Source organism: Myripristis murdjan, chromosome 2 (genome assembly GCF_902150065.1).
Source record: "Myripristis murdjan chromosome 2, fMyrMur1.1, whole genome shotgun sequence".
In the NCBI taxonomy this organism is placed as follows: domain Eukaryota; kingdom Metazoa; phylum Chordata; class Actinopteri; order Holocentriformes; family Holocentridae; genus Myripristis; species Myripristis murdjan.
The window spans coordinates 10,151,918-10,177,783 of NC_043981.1; the positions used below are offsets into that span (position 1 = coordinate 10,151,918).

The window sequence follows — 25,866 nt, forward strand, 5'->3', positions numbered from 1 at the left end:
GGACAAGAAAAGTGAGGCAGAGCAAGGGAGAGAGAGAAATATATACAAAAATCAAACTGATTTGACTATGAATTAATGTGAATACATAATGTACTAGCAAAGGTAGAACAATACAGAGAGCACTATGAGTGGCTATACCGATCACCGTTCTGTTAGAGGATTCAGGTTCAAGCTCTTGCAAATACGTGCTCTGCTGAAGTGTCACTGAGCATGACATGTAAATTATACAAGAGAATTTCCCAGCAGGGTTTATTAATTATGATGAAATTTATTATAATAGGAGGCTGTGGAAAGCTGCAAAGTTTACATTTTACCCTGTCACTTCATCCAACAACACTTACAACAGGTGATATGGCACTCTAGTGTTTTGCCCCTACTACCTATTTTAGTTTATCATGTTTCTTTGTACTTACACTGGATTGTTACACTCAGTACATTATGCTTTAGGCAATGCTTTAGCAAAACCAATGTGTACAATCTTACTTTTGTCCTTTGACCACTTTACCACATGTTAATATGCAGGTTGAGATATTATAATAAAGCGGTAGCATATGGATTGGCTAGCAAAATAAGCATCTCAATGCCTTATATCAGCCGATTTGCTGTAAAGAGGTGCCTTATTATTGGACCATGACCCTGTTTTCCTAGAGGAGCCATGCTCTGACAGAGATGGAAGAAATATAAGTCAGTGGTTGAGGTGCTTGAGGTAGCTTGTTACAGCAAATCTGCTGGGAAGTTGATCATTATAGAGGATACTGGAGGAGAGGCAAGGAGGCAAGTAGAACAAGAGCAGTAGAAGACTGGAATAAAATGAGTATGGGGTGAGAGAGGCAAAAGGTGAGGGTGGTCAGTGAGAATGATTTACGATGAGCACAGGCACAGAGAAAGAGAGGAGGCAAAAGAGACAAAGAGATAAGAAAAAGCATTTTGTAGGATAACAGGTTACCTGTTGTTGAGGTGGTCGGTGAAGGTGATGGTGGAGCAGAGGGAGAGGGGGACAGCAGAGCAGAAGGACACGGTGCAAATTAGAGAAGTCGAGGTGCCCTCCTGATTCTAGGGTTGTAGCAGAAGTGACATAATTTCATAGCTTCAAAGATCATGAAGGTATTCCTGCTTTACTTGATAGTTTAGTGTCAGTGAGAGGAAGGAAATATGGTCACACTCAACTTTCTCACACAACCACAGGACCTTGAAAACTCTCTTGGGACAAAATACATATATTATTTTTGCTTTAGTTTATACTCTGTACTTATGAGTATCTTGCCATAAACCTTCCTATATTTTTCAGTCAGTTCGGGCTGCTCACACTGACTTGCTCTACTTCTTTGTGCCGAATCCACAAATGTGTGTTGAATAAAGACTTTGCTGAACAACAAAAAATCAGAGATAGGCCCAATTCTTCAACAACCCGAAATACGAGATGTCAGATTGACACTGTCTCTACAATTCAAAGTAGTTAAGATAATGCAGACAGAGATTTAAATAAACACAGCCACAAGAGATGTATAACAACCTTTCTCAGGCTATGTGTACACATACACATAAAGTTACATCCATACGATTTCGATAGTGACATAATATTCATAATTTCGCCCCTGTACACCACCACAATGGATTTTAAATGGAATAATCAAGACGTGATTGAAGTGCAGACCTTCAGCTTTAATTGAAAGGGTTGAACAAAAATATGGCATTAACTGCTTAATATTACAGCCAGATTTATATATTGTCACCCCAGACAAGGGCTCAGAGGCTCAAATGTAATTGGACAAACTATAAATAACATAACCAACTATAATAATTATATTCAATATTTGGAGGAAAATCCAAATAGTCTATGACTGCCCTTTAGTCTGGAACCCATCAACATCACCACATTTTTGCAAAGTTTAATCTGGCCTTCCTGTTCTTCAGTAACACCACTGGTTTGCACCTTGCTGTATAACCTCTGTATTTATTTTCTTGCAAACGTCTCTTGACTGTAGATTTGGACAATTATATGCCTACCTCCTTGAGAGTGTTTTGGATTTCCCTAGATGCCGTGAATGGGTTTTGCTTCACCAGGGAAAGAATTCTTTGGTCATCCACTTTTGATGTTTTCCATTCTATTTCTTTCTATTTTTTCCCATGCCCACTCCATTTTGTATGTTTAATATTATATGCATACTGGTATGGAATATTACTATGATGATTAGTAGTATTGCACTGATTGCTATACACCTATTATTATTATTATTATTATTATTATTATTATTATTATTATTATTACCATTAGCTCCAAATTGTTATCACTATCAATATTATTATTATTCCTTTCTTCTTATATCTACCCTTCTCCACTGAACCCTGTTTTCCAATGTCACACAGCAATGTGATGTCTTTATGTCCTTGTGTTTTTATGTCTGTATGCCTTTATATCTGAAAATAGTAACGTCTGTTGGTGTTTGTTGTTTGAGCCTAATGATGGCCTCCTTCACTTGCATGGACACCTCTATGGATCGCATGTTGAGGGTTCTGATAAACAGCTACCAAATGCAAATGCAAACACTTGGAATGAACTCCAGACCTTTTATTTTCATAATGTGTCATGGAATAACGAGGGAATAGGCCACAACTGGCCATTTTTAGTGCTTTTAAGTGTCCGATGACTTCTGAGTCTCTGAAAAGGGGGTGACAATGTATAAAACTGGCTGTAATTCCTCAACAGTTAATGCCAAATTTTTGGTCAACCCCTTAAATTAAAGTTGAAAGTCTGCACTTCAATCACATTTTGATTACTCCATTTCAAATCCACTGTGGTGGTGCACAAGGGTAAAATTATGAATATTGTGTCATTGTCCAAATCCTATCAACATCAGCCAAAACACTTATAGCTATGATTCAGCCATAGGTCTCTCTATACTGCATTTTAAATTGCCTGCCAAGTAACATGCAACCAGTTTAGTATGCACAAAAACACAGGGTAGTCATTTTGGAAGACCCTGCTGCTAGCTGCACAAGATTTAATCAGGTAATCATACTGGAAGAGGCATGCATAATTGTATAACGCTTTGAAAACGTGCAACACATCCCTCAAATTAGAGGCTGCAGATGGAACATTCCTGCCAGTCCTGCTACCTTTAGATGGCTATAGGGATTTAATCAGCTGAAGGGGAAGGCTGTCATACACCCCTGAAGCAGCTGTGGATGACAGATACCGGTAAATGGTTGCCCTTAATCTAACCCAGTACAGACCCCATACAGACTACAGAGATTATTGTATTCATCAAATTAAAACAATATTTTTAGAGAGGTCTATGTGTGATCCTGCCAACTAAAGCCATGAAAACAGCACAGAATATGACTGTGCCTCACATCATATGCTATTTCCCTGGTCTGAGCAGATGGGCAGTGCAAGGGCAAATTTTGATGACTAAAATTGCACTGTGCTGGTTCACCATTACTAACAAAGCCGCTACCACACCTCTTCACATACTTTAGTGCAGTCACGTTCAGGGCAAATCATCAAAATGCCAAACAGTGCAGATGTGGAAATAAACCTGTGTGCATCTGACAAGAACACATCTTCAGCAACATGTGCCCACATGAAAATAAAGCCCTATATCTTTCTATAACAAAACAAATGAAATGGTAAATCTTGAAGACAGCATTTAGACAATGCAACACAAAATCCTACACTAAAACCGTTAACCATGTATTTTTTTTTTTTTTTTTTACATCAGTTTTACGTCAGACTTCTCCCTGATAGCATACAATCTGATTTCAGCACAGGACTGTACCTGGTCTTGGGCTGTATCAGGGATGGTGTTTCCCTGGGGAAAAACAACTGAGACAGGCTGCACCTTTGTCCCATCCTCCAGTTCCACCTCATCCATGTTGACCAATACAGTGGTCCCACTGAAAAGGTGGTGGGAGAGGGTGAGAAGAAGTGTGAAAAAGGAGAAAGAAAATTCATATGGCATCCATTGTGTGCCAGGATCTCAAACAGAACAATCAAGCATCAGCTACAGATGTTTAATTAATACATACACATAAATTATTGCTTTTGTTTTCTCTGTACTTAAACCAACTGTTTGTGTTTCTTTTTTGGTCACAAATCACACCTTTAACCTATATATTGTTTTATTTATTTTAATTAATTGATTTTGACATTTTCTTATTTTTAGCATTTACATTGAACTTATTCAGCTTTCTAGGATTATGAAAAGGAGGTTTTGGCTAAAATGCAGCAGGATTATAGTAGTTGCTGAGGGTCTGACAGCACCAGTCTGTGTTCACAGCACAGTCTGCCAACAGGGACCAGTAACGGATGCCACACAAGGAAAAAGGCTAATTTTCACAAACCCACCATAACCTCGTCCAAGACAAATTTCCCCTTGACATCCAGCTTATCTTATCTCAACATCCAGTCAGCATATAAATATGCTTTGTATATTTCTATATAATTCAAAACACTGTCATGTATTCACAGTGCTAGTTTTTCACTAAAATTGATCCATGCAGGGCCTGATCATTACATAGTGGTTGTTGTGGAGCTATGGAAGAATCTTAAAAAGGAGAATCTTAAAACAAATAAACAAACAAACAAACAAAAAAACTATTTTTCTATTTATCAAATAAATTTGTTGAATATATCAATGCATAGAATGCAAAATGCACAAAATAGTTTACAGCTGTAATTTGTGAGCAAAATAATGAGTAAAACATTAAGAACAGTAAAAGTATCATTCATTTTTATCACATAAAATGATTTTTTCCACTAAAATATCAACTTATTTATTGAAATACCTATTTGGTGCTGGATTATTCTATCCAATCCCAAAACTTTTCCATGACTTTTACATAAGTACATGCCAAATCTCCATGTATTTACAAATAAGAGGTGTAATCTTAGGATCATTGTTAGAATTGTGTAATTGTTAATCATTTCCCCTTCTTAGGTTCTAGTCAGACTTGTCAAAATTACTATCACAATTCAAAATTTCAATGACTTTTCCAAAACCTTTTTCTAAAAAGATTTTCAGGCCTGGAAAACTTATCCTTATTCCAAATTATTCAGATTCCAGGACTTTTCCAGATTTCAGAACAGTGGAAAGCCAGCAACTGAGATGTTGGCACAAAGTGAACACCAATTTTAGAAAAAAAAGGAGGAGGAGGAAATGGAGAAAGAATGGATGAGTGGTTGGTTTGTTCAGGGCATCTAAGTAGGTTCACGTGTATGTGCCAACACACAAGAGTACAAAATATATGGCTGAAAAACAAAGAGATTTATTGGACTGTGCCTCTTATTGTTTCAGATCTTATACAGTGCTGAGGCCCCCCCAGACATGTGTTGATAGGGGTGAGGCCAGCAGTTTATACATGCACTGTGTTACTCAGTTCAGTCATGGGGATGTGGGTCAAAGGACGCAGCCAGCACTCTAATACAGCAGCCAGATTGCTGTCCACTCTGAAATGTGAACACAATATGGGCCACCAAGGAATGTGGATTAGCTCATTGGATCACAATGTAAGCAAAATCCGACTTGAGCCAGGGCCTACCAGTTAATGAGTCCTGGCATGACTGATAAAAATCCCATGAAATGAAAAATGTATCCAGTTTATATATATTGCAGTGTTTCCTTAGCTTTTATTTAGCCACAATTGGAAAATTGTCTCAAGCTAAAAAAAATGTATACAGAATGATAATTCATCATTCTTATTGTTCAGCCCAACAAAAAGTCTAACCTAGGATATCCAGAAGCCAACAGGGTGAGGGTGGCCATGGCGGTGCTGTCCAGGGGTACTGGGGTGAGGAGGAGGCGTGGGGGGAGGATGGTGATGTTGGGCAGGTGGAGCGTGATGGTGATGGAAAGCTCTCGGTAGGGGTGATGACTGTCCTGTCTTCCCTCCTCACCCAGGAAGAGAGGGAGGGACAGCTGGGTCACTCTGCCAGACACTGATAGAGGAAAACAAGCCACACACAGCATTCAGGTTGCATCTAAAAGCTCATATCCAATGAACACATTCTTGTTAGCTTGCTTGTTAACATTTAACATAACAACTACATTTTTAATCATGCACCCAGTGTCTTTCCGTCATTTTTAATCCATTGGTCAACAAACGGTTGTAAACATGTTCCAATGAAGAAACACTATTGGTATGTCTTCTTAAGGAGACTTAATATTAAGACTAAATGTGTATTTCATATATTAATGTATGGCATTGTTTGTAGGCTTGGGCAATCATACGATAGTAGCACAGTCATTTCACTGCCCTCCCCCAGCTGTAGTTTTCACAACATCGGTTTTTGCTGTTGAGCACAGCATAAATTGATTGTTAGCTAGCTAATGATTAACCCTCCTCCCCTCCCGACGTAACTGGCACTTGCATTTGCCAATACACACACACACAGTCTTGAACATGTTATTAGTATGGTTGGGGATCTTAATTAAGTTCCTTTATGGTACCACCGAAATGCTTCGCTACTACTGAGTGTGGAAAAAGGAAGTTTCAACGAGTGCCATGTTTAGATACCTCATTAACAACAAGCCACATCCACACAGAGCTCACGAGATCACAGCAGGTCTGCCGACTTTGCTTTTTTCACATTAAAATAATTGGCCTGTTGTGAAAAACAGAATTGTGGCTGAAAAAATTCAAGACGTGTCACATTTTTTTGGCCTTGGAGGAAGAGTTTCTGTCAAGAGCCATATCATTTCCAGCACAGAGCCAGAAATGAGCCACAGGTTCACGACCACTATTCTACAGTCACATTATGGTCAGTATTTTGGTTCTGAATAAAAGGAGTGTTTCTAACAGTCCTTATGTAGCCTTCCTCTCTGTCTATCTATATTGATGCGGGAATTGCATAAACCATTTGCTGACCATATATTTATGGTGCTTGAGGGCATATACTACTCCGCATTAAGGCTCTCCACTGCCATCTTGTGGCATATATGTTTATCCTGTTTATCGTCATTTTTTGAAAATTAATGTCGCCGGTCGTAAAATTTAAGTATCGCCCCTGCCTCATTGATTGTCTTATTATTTTAATGCAAATTAGGTATAGTACCATAGTTTTACTACATTATAATATAACCATTATAATAAGTTCAAAATATATTTAGTAATCAATTAACTTTTCAGTGCAATTTAACAATTCCACAATAATATTGACAAAAATAAAACTGATGATTTTGGTCACGATTTGGTCACAATCCTCCCTGTTACAATTACTGGAAGTATTACTTTCAGTGCTTTTCTTATGTTTCCTTATTTATTTGCACTTGTATTGACCCAATTTTATCCCTAGAGATCATTTTAGTTTCATCAAATGGCATCAAATGAGACTGGAAGCTGGAAGTGGAGGCAGAAACTATAAGTGGAAGCAGTATGAGCATGAGTCTCATGTCTAAAGCCTGTGCAGGAATGAGGCAGTGCAGCATTCCCTCTATAACTACGGGTCAAAGCCCAAAGGGGCCACTGGCCTGTTTCTTCTGGCTCTCTGCTTGACAAGATTAAGTATTCTCTTAAGAGCCTGGCTCCCATGGTGAAACATAATTCCTCTTTTGGGGTCCCTATTCGAAAAATAATAAGGAGACATGATGTAATGGTCTAAGCTGCATGAGAGCATTTTTGTAATTTAATTTTAGCTTGTCTTTACTTCATTGTTACTTTAATTTTTCCTGTTGCAAATGTGAAATGATACTTTGAGTGCTGCATAACACTTAGAGATATGTGCATTTTCTTGTTTTCCTCCAGATGTACATGTGTGTGACAGAAAGAGGTCAAGTGTGGTTAATTGTCATGGTTTGCTTTAAGCATGTGTGCATGAGACACAAACTTTATTCATCATGACATGGGGGAGAGAAATAGAAAGACCGTACAAGGCAAAGAGGAGGAAAGACATATCATCTATCATTATGTTTGTGTATGTGTGGGTGTGAGTGTTCCATCATCTCTGACCGGTGGTGACAGCCTCGGGCTTCATCCTGACTGCCACACAGACGCTCTGACCGGGCCCCAGACTCCCTGATGAGGGGGACACAGAGAACAGCCCCCCCCCTTTTCTGCCTCCTGCTGTCAGTGCTGCCACACCGCAGTCAAACCGCCAGTACACACACCCATCAGCCACATTACGCCAACACACACGCTCCACGCACACTGTCCTCAGCTCCACCATCTGGGGAAGGAGAGAGAGAGAGGACAGGAGAAAGAGATGGATGTGCAGTGGTTTGTTTACTGTATGTTGGCTAGGGAAGGAAAGCAGGAAGAGAGAGCCAGAAAGAAAAGAAAGAAAGAAAGAAAGAAAGAAAGAAAGAAAGAAAGAAAGAAAGAAAGAAAGAAAGAAAGTACTGGCAAAAATATATATATTTCTCTACTTAATGACAATAAGGAAGGAAAGTTGGTTTGAAAAGGTGAGAAACAGAGGCAAAAGGAACAATGGAAAGGAGAAGGAGAGAGAAGAATGATAAAAAGGAAGGGAAAGATATGGAAAGATGAAAGGTAACAGAGGAGATAGTAATAAAAAGAACAGCAAAAAAAGACGGTAGGGGAGAAGAGAGGAAGTAAGACGTAATAAAAAGCTGGGGATGGAGGAAGCAAAAAAATCTCATACCTGAGTGTAAGAATCAGATTGTGGTTTCACGTGGAACTCGAGACTCGTGGGGGACATGTCCAGTGGGGCACATATCACTAACAAAATTTGAAAAATAGAAATAAACAAAAGAAATGCAATTGCAATGTGTTAAGTACGCACACAAATCTAACAGTATTCAAGTTGGAATATCTATTTCCAGTCACAAAATAGTTAAAATATAGATGGCTCTCATACACATACACACTCAAAATCCACATCAATGACCTCACCTGTGGCCTGTACACGCCCTGAGCCAACTGCCATGGTGACAGGCCTGGGACAATCTGTGATGATGTGCTTCCTCCTGCCAGCCAACAGCGAGCCAGAACTAGTAGAGGACGAGGGCGTGGGGACAGGAGAAGGAGGAGTAGTGGGACATCTCACACCGTTGACAACCATGGGCAATTTGAAGTCATACCCAGCCACCTGCAGCATGACAGTCACATCTAATTATCTACAGTATGTTCAGTTTATCCTTTTCTTGACTTATATTCTATTTTCCACTGTTTTTCTCATTCTCACTTTTTCAATGTACCACTTTTGCATAATTTGTATGAGTTCTTTTTTTGAAATATGGAAACAAACACGTCAAAGGCCTACAGTTAGAAGAAGTTAGATCACCAATTTTAGGCTAGGTGGGCAGGTAAGCCTGGTCTCATCAGTCTGCATAATATTATGACTTTCTACAAAAAGTCCATTTTTTGACAACAAACAGATCTAGTTTGTTTTAGAGATTAACATTTATCCTGAAATACAAGTTTTAATGTCAAAACCATACCTGGAGTCTGTAATAACTGTTTCAAAATGATGCAAATTTTCTTTTTTCTGAAGATTTTTCAATATCTACCTACTTTGCAGGCCTTAAGTATCTATCTGTTCTATCTATCAATCTTAAGAGATATGAGGCTGGAGAGGGTCTCACACGGGTGGGGGACAAGACCAGCGAGCAGTCTGCTGTCTGGTTACTCTTGACCTCTACAGTTCTCACTCCTGGGTCACACTCTGCTCCTGAAAATACACACCCACAAGCACAAATTAACACAAAGCACATACAAATCAAAACATAGAGAACTCATGAACATATACTGTGCCTGAGTGATGTAATCTCTTGAATTTGAAAAATAAATAAATATAAACTGCAGTAAAGAAGATATTTCATCATCTGTCAAAATAGCATAATAGCACAACCTGACTTTTGATAAGGTCATGCTACCACTATATAAATAACCTAAAACTGCGTAGGACACGCTGCATGGTGTGCATGTGTGTGTGTGTGTGTGTGTGAGTGTGTGTGCACCTGCAGCCAGTTGAGGGATGCGGACAGTGAAGTCGGTATATTGTGACAGGTCAAAGGTGACCCGGGCTGTGGCTGATGAGCGGTTTGACAGAGTGAATGGTATTGCTCGCTGAGAGCCAACATGGACGCCATGGAACTGGAAATGGGACTAGAAGGAGCAAAAGAAAACGTGACAGAGAAACGTTTAAGTCCAGAATGCAATTTGAAGAGAAAGGGAGAGAAAAACAATGAATAGACAGCATCAAAATAAGACAAAATGAATAAAGGTGAATAAAGCTTTTAATGCACAGGAATTATTTTAAGATGAACAGTACTTTTTTCTCGCTCACACTTATGATCATAGTAAAAACAAGTTACATATATTGACAATATTGACAGTGAAATGTTTTTCTGCAATGCACACAATAATGCATCAATGCACTCTTGTGCTTTTTGATTAGTAGTGTTTCTCTGGTGGACAAGCAAATTGGATAGGAATTTAATTGCCTGTCATTCCAATGAGGGAAACAACAAAATAAATATTGAATTCACAAAGGTAAACCTGCTGCTGATCTTTTCATTCCACAATGATGACTTGATCAAAGATTCATAGGGATCAAAGATTTGGCTGAAAAGTCAAAGCATTCCTTTTATCTATTGAGTTTCAGCAAGACAACTTATCCACATACACCTTTTGAGAATTTTGAGCAAACAATTTAAGAATCGCTTCCTGCCAGCGAAAGTCTGCGCTCCAGCATCTCCACAGCTACAGATGAGAAACTTAAAAAATAAAGAATAATTTGCCGCTTTCAACTAAAAGAAAGGTAGGAAAGCTGCATATCCTAACTCCAATTCCTGGCCCCCTGCTGTTTCTGAGCACACACACACACACACACACACACACACACACACACACACACACACACACACATGCAAACACAACCACACACAATTATTCTCTTCCTGGCTGACTCCTCTCCCACTCTCTTCCACTTGCCTCATCTACTAAGCTGAGGTATTATTACCTCAATGGGAATCAGGATGTAAAACATGCAGATGATGCAGGAGACCATTTCAAGCTTAAGTACCCCAGGCTCCATTATTACAGGCAGGGCTGTTTTAAAACTCCAATCCAAAATTGTATTAATCATTTAAATTTTGGGTTATGTTCATATATGTTGATGGCAATAGGAGAAATAAGCTTGTTTAAAACTGAAGTCAATATGACCCCAGCCTCAACAAAATATTACAAAGTAAACAAATGTTTCTCCAGCTTAAAAATACTGGAAAACTGCACAAAAAAGGGTATAACTTTGAAGTAACTAAGTCACAATTGCAAAGGCAGCTACAAAGGTCAATTAACGTATGAATCAGCTTTAATGAGGTGTGACAATCGCTACCTTTATATGTGAGTTTTCAAAGCAACGTGAGCCATCCAACAGAGGTTCAAAGACACAAAAAGCAGGTCCCCAAACTGTAGATGCATTGATCATGAAAAATATTTGATGTCACAAGGAAAACACAGAATAAAAATGGTCATTACTTGAAGCTTACTGAGAGGGATAGACAGACAGCACATCCTCAAAAATTAACACATAACTGAATTAACACATCTTTACAGTCTTAGCAAAAAGTACACTTTATAAATTAGTAGTACAGTATAAGATGGGTTTATGCTTGCAGAAAGCCATAAGATGCCTTTAGATTGCAATGTCTGCTGTGAACTATTAAAACATGATAGATTGCCATTGTCATTAGGTTTAATAATTACTTTACATGGCTGCAAACACTATTCTAACATATTGTTTCACATATTGTTCCTATATTCCAAGATGACAGTGACGATAGATGATAACACAATGACAAACATACTGCTGTTACATATTGTTTCTCTTCATAGCACAATCATTGACATTTTAATCCAAAAATCATCATCAAAGTCATGCCTGACATTTCAGTGGTGGGGCAGCCTTTTCGTTTACAATATGGATCACAGACTGGGCCTTTATCAGCTGCTGCTCTGAGAGAAGTTATGGAACAAAGTGTACTAAAAAAGTACCTTCTATTACTCAAGGGATAATATAACTGATCCTCCTGATTTGCTGAATAAGCAGAATAAGCACTGAGCAAGAATTTTATAATTTGTGCTTTTGTTTTTTGCTCGTTGTTTCTAACGGGCAGGATGTGTTTCATGGTGCATCATTAAAACAAATTAGCTATTGCTGCACAAATGGTCGAGGTTAGAAATAGGAAGTTTTCATGTGGTTGTTGTCATCTAGAAAATAGACCTCTGGTGAATGTGCTCCTTTCTCTTCTGAATGTATCTAAACTTTTACAGCCTTTCATTGGCCAAGAAAAAAAATCCTATTATGTGCTCTTGGGGACTTTAGTGAAATTATTGTGTACAAAATGATATACATAATTATATATGCCTAATGAAAAATCATATGTATGTGTTAAAAAATAAAACAAACAAACAAAACATCCATCCCCTTGAAATGTGTGTAGCCCTAACTCACAATTACAATTAGAATAGGTGCCATTTTGGGTTTGGACCCACATCCAGGGTTTCCCCCAGTGCTTTATAGGCCTGGCGGGCCACCAGGCTTTTCTTGCCCTCCTGCCAGGCTAAGCGTCGCTTGTTTATCTGGTGATACAGTTGAAAGCGCAATGGCGACATCTTATGGTGATACGTGAACACTTTCTTTTTCCGAAGTCAGAGGAGCACTGGAGGAGACGATGAGCCCGCTCGTTCACCCCCAGGCCGAGGGGAGTGCATCCCCGGCGAGCCGACCGAGCCGCAGCTCGATTATGAGGCAGAGCCAGTGCAAGTTAGCACGGATGTTAGCACGTTGTCAGGGCAGAAATTACCAGAATAACGCCCAGCAAGTTGCGCCGCTATGCGGAATATGGCAGGGTTTTACATAAGTTGAATGAAATGTCGTTTTTGAGTGGAATATGAACGTATGTCTGGCAAAGGCACAGAAGATTTTCAGCTACTGCAGCGCACTGACATGTGTAACAAAGTGAAGAGTCGCCACTCTTCTCTATTTTCACTGGCTAACAGCAGTACACTGGCTTAGCTTGTCTATTCAGAGAAGAGGAATCACTCTAGCTTATTTTTCAATCTATGTTGTCACAGGTGTGTTTGATAAGTAATTTACATTTTTAAAATAATAATCATAATTTAACATGTTGTTAAATTATTGGAGTCAACCCCCACCCCCAGCGGCCCGACCACCAGCCTTAGCAAGTTTTCTGGGGGAAACCCTGCACATCCATTCCAATTTTAGTTCTGAGTTGAGTTACAGTACACACATGTAGAAACAACTGCTACATTGCAATGTTGTGAAACATTTTTTTTGCTAGTAGTTGTGGTAATATTCATAGTTGTGGTTGGCTCACTGTGAGTGAATGGAGAGAAAATGGTCTGAGTGTTGGAAAACACACACACAAACTCACCACACTGAGGTCGACATGCGGGGGCTCCACTGATCCACCCAATCTGAGCTCAATGGACTTCATGTTCCTCAGAGCAATCTGCAATACACACACACACAAAAATATTCATATCAATTTCTCGCTTTGGCACACGATTTACAGGTAAATCATCACATGATGACTTGAGTTCTTGCTCCCTCTCACCTCCACTCTGCTGTCAAACTTGATGACAGCATCGGGGTTGAAGTGGATCTTGAGTGCAGCCTGTCCCCCCGCTGGCACCACACCACTGGCTGGACTCACTACCATGCCTGGCAGTGGGCACACGTCCAGCACCTGCCCCACACACCCACATACACATACACACATTTGCACACAGATCAGTACAAACACACAGACGCACCTCACCTGTAAAAACATGAGCATGCTAAATAGTTTCTGTTTTTATGAGTGTGCATATGTGTACCTGGTAGTAGGCATGGTTCTGTCCAGTGTTGTGTAAGACAGCAGTTCTGATGGAGGACATGTTGAGAGGCACTGATCCAAATGTCAGGTGTTTGTCTGCCAGCTGGACACTGGAGGAGCAAACCTGAGGAGAGGGCAGAGAGAAACAGATGGATTGAAAGAGAGAAGAGGGGCACTGGATTAACATACCCTGGCAGTGATAAAGGAAAAGTCCATCTTTGGATACTCTTACACTGTTAAATTATCATCAACCTGTGATGTTCAGTGCATTGGCGGAGTTAATTTGTGATGAAGTGTTGTAATGTACCCACTTTCCTGAAACCTTGCCTTGTCTGCTTGTATTTGATATTTTATTTGGCTGAAAACATCTCCCCTATAAAACACCATTGTAGCTGCAATGATATATCGACGTGTCATCATATCATCTCCATTTGGCCAACTATCCAAAGGAAAGTAAAAATACATGGCCAGATGGCAAAATAGGCCACGAAATGCAAGCTACATCACCATCCACAGTGTTAACGTAATTTAGAGAGGATGTTTTCAAAGTGCTACCACACAAAGTGAACCTTTCCAATCTGAACACAGACCTTGGCAACACAGTGCAGGCGTTGTGTGTTGCCCTCATGGACACAGAGGTCAAAGTCTCCCTCTGCAGGGGAGGAGAAGGAGGGCTGCCACACCACCTCACAGTCCAACTCCCTGTATGCTTCCACTGTACCTGGGGAGGGTATTTAAGCTTTACTTATTACATAAATAACGTAAATCAAATAAGTTAATTAATATTCTCATTCACAACAAAGGTCATGGTCATGGAGCTAAATACAAAGAAACCAAACATGAGAAGGAGAATGGATCAAAGATGAAAATGAGACAGAGAGGGGAGACAAATGTCTCTCCTGATAGCAGGCTCTGAAAATGTCAACAATGGTATTTACACACAACACAACCCTTGGGACAACAAACAACATTGTCCCGGGGCACTGACAAGAGTTTTTACTGACCACCGTGGGTTGACGGATTGTAAATACCACAACAGGATGATGAACATTCACAGTGCCATGCAGTGTCTCCCTGTCCCACTTTGAAACAAAACCCTGAAGACTGGTTCCCCATCACGTTTAAGTCATGAGGTAAAGCTGTAGCGTGTTTCAGTTGGTCTGAATTAAACATGAAACATCTCAGTGCTCCCAGGCCTGTTATTTACATGCTGAAACCGAAGAAAACAGTAATGAAATATGCTCTGATGTTTCTGCTTCAGATTGTCAGTATAATTGCTGCTTTAGGCATAAAGAACCTGCTGAGGTGTTGGCTGAGGTTAAGTTTGCGGTTTATCATCAGGAGTTCTGGTATTGTAGCTCTACCAGAGTAATAGCCTTGACAAGTAAAGCCAGAAATCAAACCTTGATCAGAAACTGGTTTATTTTCCTGCTCTTAAAAAATGCAAAGGACCCCAGTGGAATTTTCTTTGCAGACTAATCTCTGCTTGAAACTTTCTTCACCTACAGACTTGGACATGACCTGTTATGGTTTACAGTGGATCTACATTAAACTGAAGTTCCAAAAGCATTCCAAGGTTGAAACAGTTCAAAAAATATGCTTGACTAATACATGCTGATGAATCCGCATAGTGTTCATCTGCAGTACTGTGGGTTTGAATGCATTCTTTTGTGACCTTTGTTTTTCATTGCCACCATTCTTCTATTGCAAATTATCAATTTAAAATGAAATGCTGGAGAGACTGAGCTGCAGCTATAGTACCTGCAGCTGGTCGAATGGAGAACAGGATGCCTCTCTCTGTGACTACTGGTCGCCATTTGAAATCGACTGCATGGTTATGCCGGTTTCTAAGGGTGACAGAGCTCCTGAATCCTGACTGGGCCAGCAGGGAGGGGGTGGGGCTGAGGACTAGCTGGGCGGTGGACAGTTCCAGAGCCAAGGGAACAACCTGAGCCTGGACCACCACCTGACCAGAGTGCTGCTGGTTCACTGAGTACGAGATGGGTCTGGAGGAGAGAAGCACCACTTATAAGCAATTGGATATAGTTTTTATTGCCACTGACATAGGTTTAAATGCACACATAAAAATCATACCTCATACAGCTTTAATTTGACCTTGCAAACCTTTAACCTCGTCTGTCCTCTCTCATCACCAACCTGTGGAAGCTGCCCAGCTTGTGGCTCTGAAACACTAGGGGTAAGGTGGTGCGGGACAGGGGTGGCAGGACATGGGAGAGAGGCCAGGAGCCCTGTAGCTCCGGGCAGTCCACCTCCAGCTGCACCCAGATGTTCACTGACAGATGGTTGGCCAGCTCCAGCCTCTGAACACACACCGACTGCACACACACCTCGCCAAAGTCCACCAATAAAGGGCCTTTTGAGTGAAGAAAGAGAAGTATTTAAAGCTTTTTACCTGGCTTCTAAAATTGACATGACAGACATTCAGGACACTCTTTCTATCCTTTTCTAACTTTTAGCGACTTGAACTGTCCTCTGTTCCATGGTTATTTACAATCATTGCAAAAAAATGAATACTGACTTTTGCCATTAGTAGATCATATTCCATCCATGTTGTGGAATAGAAAAAAAAAGGTCATATTGCAGATGGGGACCCAGTGCCCCTTCCACAATATGGCCTTCATCCTCAAGGGAAAACTCCTATTGTAGATCTGTGGTGTTGTTGTTTGTGTTACTGTTGTAACTGATAAATCTCACCAATAATTATTTGGTACAGCTCCTGGGCTGTTAGAGTCCTGCTGCAGTCTGCCACCTCCTGGCTGGTAGAAGGAACCGCATTCATTACCTCTGTCACCTAGAGAGAATGCAAGAAATACAAGGGGTGTCTGAAAGAGAATTTTTTTTTCTTGAGTTCCTAAGGCTCAATTATCCATGAAAAATCCCTTCTCGATGATGATTTGCTGGTACATTTCACACCCAAAGCAGAAGGAAAATAATGACAATAAAAAAAATAATGACAGTTGCTGAAATCTACAAAGGATACTTAAGGTATTTTTATTACATCTTGGATATAATGTCACCTGACTGCGGACCAGGGAGCAGCTGCTGTTGTTTGCTAGAGGACTGCTGGTACTGAGTTTTCGCTTGGTCTCTGGGATCTTATTCGTCTCCAGGTCACTAAGGAGAAGCTTCGGAGGAAAAAGCCCCTGAGCTGGAACAATCCCAATGTCCACTTCACTGTCCACTTTCCTCTGCTGTCTGATATCAAGAAAAAACAAACCCTGCTTTAAGGCTCAATGTTCACTAATTTTGAACATGAAGGGCACAGCAGAAGCTTGGGTCAAACACTAGTCATGGCTCCTTCTGATGCTCTGTGACTACTGAAAACAAATTTAAGGTGGGGCACTCTTTTACCAAACTTAAAATACTTCTAATTAAACATTAAACGTTATGTTCTGCGCCCTCTGCTTTTAGAGATGGCTGGCAGTGACCTCTTTCCATTGAAAATAACAGGACCAAAAAACTAATGCTGGATGTTTGATTTACCGACATAAATGGCATGACTTTTTAAAATGCGAAACAAGCACAAAACCATGCAAACCCATAGTGCATACTGCACATGCATCCAACTAAACATCCTAGTAAATGTCCTTGAATAAGTGAGTGCATGACTACAATATGCTATCCATAGCCAACAGCAGCAGTATTGCAGGCCATGGGAAAAATGTACATTTTAACCCGGAGGCATACCATTGTTTTTGAATGAACTCAATCAAGCCAAGCTTCTCCACTCTTTTCTGCATCCTATCTAGCATATAATATGTATCTTGACAGGGGGCTTTGCCTGAGTGCATAACTCTTGGAAGACCTAACACTGTCTTATTCATGACCTCCAAAAGACACAAAGATCTGTTTCCAGTTATGTGCAGAATGGTAGCCTTCTGTGTCTTCTGAGTAAGTTCAAATAATGTTTCATTGCAGAGAGACTTAAGAATGGGATCCAACAGACTAAATTTAAGTAATGATGGATATTGTGTGATCTCAGTATATTCAAACAGCCAGTCCTATGCCAAGCCAATTCCCATGACAACTGTACATTTAGGTATTCCAAAAGCGAGGAAAAACCTGCACAAAAGAAAAAAAAATCTCTGGTGTTAGACACATGTCCTTTGGGGTTTGGCTTTGCCTGACAATTTGAGCCCAACACATCCTGAATCTTAAACATTTCTCATCTGAACTACACCTGGGGATTATTTCTTGTAAGACAAAAGCAGAAATAATTATTATTATTACTTTATGTCAAGTCAATTAACAAATAATTCCAAACCAAATGAATCAACTGAAGCACAACTCCAATCAAAGTAAAATGATTTTCTGCAATTATTATTTTCAGGTCAGGTACAGTTAGGACATCAGTACTGAGCTCTACCTGTCCTTGATGCTCTGCAGACGTGTTTGTCTGAGCTGGCTGATGAAGTCTATATAGATCTGTCTGTGTCTTTGTCTCTGCTCCTCTTCCTTCTCAGTGAAAGCATAGTCAGGGTCCATGTAGCAATAGCGCTTCATGCCAGTGAAAATAGTCCTGAGTGGGAAAGAGAAATAAAGAGAGGTATGTTTGCGGAAACACATGGAGAAGAACTATAACTTTATTTGTGTGAATGAGTGCCAATAAATCACCTCAACACTAACATTTTTAATTTCATACTAAAATGTGATTATAACCATCCTAAAAAGAGCACTAAAGGGCAATCCATGCTTCAAAATATAGCAAGTTTGGTTGAAGCACACAAACATTTATTATTGTTGTTACTGATCAGTCATTTGACATATACCAGATGCACAGGATGAGCAAGCTTCAAGTAACTTCCCAAATCACAGACTTTGTAACTACTTCTGAATTTTCTGCCAGCTTGTTCTGTGTCTGTCATTTTGTGTATGTGTGAGTTTCTGCACTCTTTACCTGTATTGTGTGTGTGGTGAGGCGGGCCTGATGCTAGCAGCTCGATCATTGGGAAAGGCCACAAGCTCCTCCTCCCCCACGCTTTGGCTCCCCTCCCTGCAATGAGTGTGGAGCCGTGTTTTGGCGGCACTGAGGACTGCAGCATGCACCATCCCACTGCAGTGAGACAGCTCACGAGACCTGACATGAGGCCGTGACCCAGTCGGGTTGGTCACGACTGGAGTGATGCCTGTAAGTTAAGCAATCAGAATAGCGCACATATGTGATTAACCAGAAGAGGACTGGAAAGTTAATGGTCAACACGACTGCAGCAATTTTAGGGTCACCGTATCATAGAAGTATAATACTTTTAGTTTTTCTTTTAAATATCGTATGCTACACATTCCCTGACAGCATCAGACCAGCATTAAATTACATTTTTCTCACCTTTGGATGCAGTTTGTCTGGTTTTAATACAACAGACAATTTATTTTATTTGCAACAAACGTAAATGGAATTAAGAGAATACAAAAACAGCCTGTTATTAAACATTACTGTTCCATACTGTTATTGTGCTATACACTGTTATACTACTGCTCAATAAACGTATGTTAAACACTGAAGTTGGACATTCAACAGTATTCTGTTTCTGGGCAGGTCTTTCCTTGAAATGTATTTCCTTTAAAATTTACCAGGATTTAGCTTGGGCTCAGGATGTGTGGTTTCACTGCGGCAGACAGCCAACAGGTGTAGTGTGAGGGTGTGGAAGCTACAAAGGCGAAGTCCAGTGACAGCACCAGCGGTATCATCACCACTTTGGTGAAAAACGGGACCTAAAACATCTAGCTTCTGACGCACTCGGAAACTCCCTTGCTGGCGTGCAGTGAAAGACAAAACCACATCCTGGAAAACACATGCAATAAAAGAGAATTATTCCTCATTCACTGCTCCACTTGGATTGTATAAGATAGTAGTTCAGCTGATTAAGATCCGCACCTGGCACTGCCCAGGGTTGATGGTACCTGCAGAGGGTACTGTGGTAAAATGTGCTGTCTTGCGGAAACGGAAGTTAATGGGAATCAGAGGGCAGAGGTTCTGAAGCACACACAGCATATCCACATGTTGTCCTCTCACTGTACTGAGGAAATTGAAGTTTTCAGAGGGACTGGGCACTAGAGACACAGGCAGGCCTGAGCCAGTAACTGCCAGCTCCACACTGCTGTGGCCTGAGGAGGAAAGACAAGGACAACCTGCATCAAAATGACAGCAGCGGGATATCAACAATATCAAGTTAACTGGCCCTTCATCATATCAATGAAGTGCTATCTTCAAACTGTCATCTGAGAGGTTCAGATGACTGTTCCCTGCCCCAATCACTTTGCCTCAAATGCAGTATACTTTGAAACATAAAAGAAACTCATATAAGTTTTGTTTTGCTGACAACTTCAATAAAAATCCTGCATAAAAACAGAAGAATTCTGTAGAGAATCATAATTCATCCAATAAATATTTCTTTATACAACAAATAGATACTCTTATCATATCAGGAAACAGAATCCATAATTAAACAAGGCATTTCCTAATGACCTTGCCTATGGAAGGCAGAGATGACTGTGATGACACAGGATAACATTCAAAGTAACATGATAGTACATATTATTTTACTACCAGTCAACATCAGTAAGACTATGTGAGTGACAGTACCATTGCGGTGAGTGAAGCCATGTTTACTTCCCACTGACTCAAACAGCAGGAACAGAGAGTAGTCTCGCCGGCGGGATAAGCAAGCACACTTCTTCCCTTCAGTGGGTCTAAAAAAGACAACACCTAAGGTTATAGTCATTAACCACAATTGAGATAACTGATAGAGGCGGGGTGATGTTTATCTGACTGAAATAAACGATTTAACGATCTGTTTGCTTCACTGCTACAGTGCTCACAGACTCGGGAGAGGACAAAATACTCTGTTTGGCATTAAACAGATTTTAATCAAGAAGCATTACAGTATGTTGCTATAACCTGGTCTATATATCAATATCCCACTCATATGCTGGATCTCCACTTTGAAAACTATCAGCCACAATGGAGCAATAGCTTAAATTCTAAGCACCATCAAACACATCATAGAAAAATTAGATGAAATACAGGCAAAGAATACTTTTCCATCTAGCAGTTCAACATCATTTACATTTCTATTCACAAATACGCAAGCTGATATTATTTTTTCACTGTCTCTACAACTTACTCTCTCTCCTTCCCCTCAGTATTTGTTATTTCTTTGCATTTTAACAATGTTATCAAAGAACAAAACATACTTCTCAAATTTCAAAACATACATCATATTGAGATAACCAGATATTTGATGTGAAAATTATATGCACACCAGTTTATGTAGTAACAGCGCCACCACCTACGCTGTGAGCAAAAGAGTGACTGTATCTGTAGTGTTGCAGTACTACTACAGGAAATGGAAATGGGTTTAGTTAGTTTTCACAGAGATAACTATCTCTGGTAATAGGAATCCATGGTGTTTTACAAGCTTGCATTAAGAATAGAGTTTTAGTAAGAGAAAACAAACTGTACGCGTGGTGTTACTGCTACTGTAGAGAATAAATGCAAATTGGTTTAGGGATATTTTGGCCACATAAAACATAAAACAACTGTTGCATTTCAAATGGTTTTTGCACACCCGCATCTGAAGCTGAGAGCACAAGAATCTATTCAAAGACACATAGTCAGCACCTTTCTTGTCTACAAGAGCTTTGGTACAAACTTCGCCTTCAAACTCCTCGTTAGTATAGTGGTGAGTATCCCCGCCTGTCACGCGGGAGACCGGGGTTCGATTCCCCGACGGGGAGAATAATTTTTTTCATTTTCTTTCTCTTCATCAGAGTTGTTAATCGTTGTACTACATATTTTGCATTGTTCCTTATGAGTAATGACTGAATACTAGATGGCTTATACACTTGCACATACAATTAGATGAAATGACTTACTCTTTTAAGACATAACCTCCATTTACATGAAATGACTTACTCTTTTAAGACATAACCTCCATTTACATGAAAAGCCTACATACAGGCACACTCTCTCACACACAAACTACCTCTTGCAGAGGGGACTGAAGCATACTGTCAGCATGGTTTTATCGTATGGTCCCAGTCGACCCTGGTTGGGGATGCATGCTAAGACCTTATTGCCGTCCTGTGTGGCTGCACAGCACCGTTTCACCCTCTCCACAAGGGTGGCATTTGTGTTCTTCTGGAGATCTGTACCCTTTACAACCATCAGAACCATAGTCACATTGTTTCTTTAAGTTCAACACAACTGACAAACAAGGATTTTATATTTATGTTGAATACTTGGTTTAAGTGTATCTGCATTACATAAAATATGTTTCATCATTCACCATCTCAGTCCCAGCAGCAGCATCTTGCAGCACACTGACCCAATCACAGGCCTGGGGTCCATTGTTCCTCAGAACCACATTCTTGACACAGGACGTCCCAAAGTAGACAGGTCCAAACCACAAAGAGGACAGAGGAGTCCCCTGTAAAATTGCATAGTGTTGTTGTTTGAGAAACACATGCACAAACAAGCATTTAGACATGCATATTCACTATATGGTAAACTGGAAGTACTGAATCTTACCCCCACTCATTACTATAGGTAACAAAACACACCAATTTTAATGATCTTCAAGCGCCAAGACCAACTACAGTCAACATGCTGCTGCTAATAATATCATTATCTGAACACATTAGACTTTCACAGTAAGCATCGAGCACATGTTGAATTCCACTGGCATTACCTTGTTAGAACAGTTTCTCTATATGGCCCAGACAGGAATAATCAAATTACTACTATTTGTTGTGCCCTGGAGATCCAATCTAGAGGTGCATGGGATGAACATGAAATTGTTTTCCCAAATGAAATATTACTTAAACTACTGGGATACCTGGAGGTTGTAAAGCTCAAGGCATTGGTCCACCACCTTAGCCCTGATACTGAGAATGACAGTGGAACAATTCTGGACCTTCACTCTGGGACAGACGGAGGAGAGCAACAGAGAGGGAAATAAGGAGGAGGGCATGGGAAGATAGGAATGAGTCAGGAGAAGGTTTTAAGTATCCTTTCTATTTTCTACATATTAAAATAGGGTGGGCTTGTGAAGATAAGCTTTAATTCAATAGGAAGCTGTCAGTTTCACAGTGGCCTCAGTATCAATCAGCACTCTCTTACAGTGCCTTCTCCTCAATGTGCCTCGGTCTGTCTGTATGCAGTTCAACTTTCAGCCACTGAGTGGCGCCAGCTGCTATGACGCCACTGCAGGGTGAAAGTCTGAGTGAGGGGTCCCCACAGTACTGCACCTGGAACTTTCCTGCAAAACACATACACAACACATACACACACATTACTATACTCGTGAGGCTCCCCACATACAGCATTTAATATTCACACCCCAACCCTAACCCTTACATTAACACATATGGGCGAAACCCTCACATTACCCTCATATAGACCATATTCACACGGCGGCCATTTTCCTCTGACGTCTCGCTCAGGGTGGGAAGCTCAAATACTGTAATCATGTTGTACCTCTGCATTGCAGGTTGTGTCTTTTGCAAATGTAGGGAATTTGACAAACCATTATCGCTTCACCACTTCCGGAATGATCAGCAACTTAAAAGCCAATGGAGAGTGAAAGCCTGGAGGGACTTGAAGCCATATTTCAAGGTAAAACAACATATTTGATAACCTGTTAGCTAGCATCAGACAACATCTAACATTAGCAGTCAACCACTTCCAAGCTGACGTTACTGTTTGTTGGTGGTACATGATATGTTAGGAAAGGTGTACATAACTATGAAATATGAACAAACACCTTGGACACATTTTTAAGCCCACTTGCTAAAGCTTGGAGTTAAATTATGTGTTCAAGTGAGCATAACATGACATAATGTTTCTGAGTTAACCAAAACATTTCTGAGGTCGAGTGAAAACACAGAAGGACAATTAACGTTACACTGCAAGCTTGATCACATCCAGTGTGTTTAACTTCCAGACTTTAGCCAGTGGACTTAAAAAGAAATGAGTCCAAGGGGTTTGTTAATATTTATGAATTAATTTATGCCTTTCCTATCATATCATGTGATGTTAAAAAACAGTAATGTTAGCTAGGAAGTGGATGAATACTAACATTAACTGTTGTCTAACAGTAGCTAAGAGGTTATCAGATATGTTGTTTTAACTTGAAATAATGACATTTCATCAGATTCCCTACATTTACAAAAGGTACAACCCCCAACTCGGCAAAACATGATTAGAGAATTGAAGCCTCCCAACCTGAGTGTGATGTCAGAGGAAAACAGCCGCCGTATGAAGAAGGTCAATTAAGCCTAACCCAGTAAAAGATCACAAAATAAGTCAGGAAGACAGAGATTGATTATTCATATCAGAGGCTTTTCATTGTCATTGTGAGGACATCTGTTTCTCGGAAGACTGAGGCTCAAGACTGCAAAACACGCACACGTCTCAGTGGGTTAGCACAGTAATCCTATGGAGAGAGCAAATGGCTTTGCTTACTCAAACAGCAGTAATATCCATTTGTCACACAGGGGGCTGGCATGCCAGTCTCTCAATGGAGTTTTTTTTTTTTTTTTTTTTAAATTATCCTTAAAGGTGCAATACTGTTCTGCAACAGAATGTGGTGTGTTTTGGCTCATTAAAAAAACCTATATCAATAATATTGTTATTATTATTTTTTTTTTTTTACAATGAATTTAGAAAGAAGCATGAATTAAAATTTCTTAGAAAAAACATGCATGAGTAGACTAATTAAAACTCTGTAACTCATCAAGATGTAATTGCATAGTCATAACAGAACATCATTTCTTGTCTTCACATTTGAAAGTACCACATGACTTCAAACAAAAGTGGATCTAAAATAAATCAATTGGGTTTGGTGGGGTTTGGTCCTTTTAAAAAATGTTTTGTCTTGCTTTACCTGGTGCTGATCCCTGATTGGTCAATGGCAGCTGTTTGCTGATCAACTGGCTGCTGGCTGCAACAGAGCCAAAGTCAACTACCGTGTCCATTAGGAGGACACAGGACCGGGGGAACCTGGAATAACATCCCCACACAAACAGAGAATCCATATAGAATACACATAGTGCTATTAATGTGAACTGCTCCATTCACTGCATTTACAACCTAAAACATTACATTTCAAACTAACATACTGACCAAATGTTTGGCCATAATTATCTTTAATGTGTATCACTACATCCAGCCTACTTACACCAGCAGCGGGATCTCTATGGTCTCCAGAGCATCTACATGAAGCAGGATTCGGTCTCTGACCTCTTCCTCTCTCTCTGGACTGAACTCCAGTGAGCAGCTTACAGACAGACCAGGAGCCACTGCCATGGCTGCGTTCACGGCCTTGAACGAGAACAACTGGCAGAAAGAGAAACACATCAAAGAGAACAAATTAGGAGTTAAGGAAATTAAAATCACTTTTACTTTTTCCCAAGTAGCTATCAGGATCTTATCCACCAGTGCCTTGTGGATAAAGAAGGATATTAGATCTCAAAATAGCACAAAGGAGACAGTCCACAATATAAATTTAGATTGGAGACTGTATAATGCACCCGACAGAACATACAATAAAGTTATGACATTATTATCAGTTCATCCAAGCATATGCTTTGCATTCACCTGAAATAGTATGCTTTTACAAAACTTACTAAACTACTATAAAAATATACAGACAATGTCTTTACTTTTAGCCTACTACTACCACTGCTACTACTAGTACTACTACTACTACTGCTACTACTACTGCTAATAATAATAATAATAATAATAATAATAACGAAACTAAAAACAAGCATTTAAAAAAAATAAAAGCAAAACTGAAATATATATAAATTTATAATATAAATTTAATTTAAAACAAAAAATAAAAACGAATAAAAATAATAAAAATAAAAACTAATGAAAATATACAAAACTACAATTACTCTGTTCTTAAAACTGTTACAGTGATGAACCTAACTCATATAACGTTAACAAAATAGACAGATAGCTAGATAGACAATTTATTCAGCCTCAAACCAACAATATTTAACTTTGTACTTGACTTAACTTTGTTAAGTAAGTTAA

At 39.8% G+C, this 25,866-nt stretch overlaps 1 protein-coding gene and 1 non-coding gene across 2 annotated transcripts in view; one reads left to right on the forward strand and one right to left on the reverse strand.

Annotated features, from left to right (window-relative positions):
• Positions 1 to 25,866, reverse strand: part of LOC115376033 (cilia- and flagella-associated protein 47-like) — a 62,996-nt gene that overhangs the window by 36,614 nt on the left and 516 nt on the right. The window contains exons 3-29 of the mRNA XM_030075539.1: positions 25,001 to 25,158; positions 24,707 to 24,822; positions 22,942 to 23,080; positions 22,658 to 22,742; positions 22,109 to 22,249; positions 21,806 to 21,975; positions 20,404 to 20,510; positions 19,696 to 19,925; positions 19,392 to 19,602; positions 18,721 to 18,949; positions 18,190 to 18,342; positions 16,841 to 17,018; positions 16,518 to 16,614; positions 15,960 to 16,176; positions 15,564 to 15,808; positions 14,393 to 14,523; positions 13,804 to 13,926; positions 13,542 to 13,673; positions 13,359 to 13,436; positions 9,918 to 10,065; positions 9,543 to 9,625; positions 8,851 to 9,046; positions 8,600 to 8,676; positions 7,948 to 8,164; positions 5,728 to 5,938; positions 3,780 to 3,897; positions 947 to 1,047 (exon numbers count right to left, since the gene is read on the reverse strand). Of these exons, the coding sequence (XP_029931399.1) occupies positions 947 to 1,047; positions 3,780 to 3,897; positions 5,728 to 5,938; positions 7,948 to 8,164; positions 8,600 to 8,676; positions 8,851 to 9,046; positions 9,543 to 9,625; positions 9,918 to 10,065; positions 13,359 to 13,436; positions 13,542 to 13,673; positions 13,804 to 13,926; positions 14,393 to 14,523; positions 15,564 to 15,808; positions 15,960 to 16,176; positions 16,518 to 16,614; positions 16,841 to 17,018; positions 18,190 to 18,342; positions 18,721 to 18,949; positions 19,392 to 19,602; positions 19,696 to 19,925; positions 20,404 to 20,510; positions 21,806 to 21,975; positions 22,109 to 22,249; positions 22,658 to 22,742; positions 22,942 to 23,080; positions 24,707 to 24,822; positions 25,001 to 25,158 (4,091 nt within the window). The remainder of the gene's footprint in view (positions 1 to 946; positions 1,048 to 3,779; positions 3,898 to 5,727; positions 5,939 to 7,947; positions 8,165 to 8,599; positions 8,677 to 8,850; positions 9,047 to 9,542; positions 9,626 to 9,917; positions 10,066 to 13,358; positions 13,437 to 13,541; positions 13,674 to 13,803; positions 13,927 to 14,392; positions 14,524 to 15,563; positions 15,809 to 15,959; positions 16,177 to 16,517; positions 16,615 to 16,840; positions 17,019 to 18,189; positions 18,343 to 18,720; positions 18,950 to 19,391; positions 19,603 to 19,695; positions 19,926 to 20,403; positions 20,511 to 21,805; positions 21,976 to 22,108; positions 22,250 to 22,657; positions 22,743 to 22,941; positions 23,081 to 24,706; positions 24,823 to 25,000; positions 25,159 to 25,866) is intronic.
• Positions 21,486 to 21,557, forward strand: trnad-guc (transfer RNA aspartic acid (anticodon GUC)). The gene has a single exon. It is a non-coding gene; the product is annotated as a tRNA-Asp (tRNA).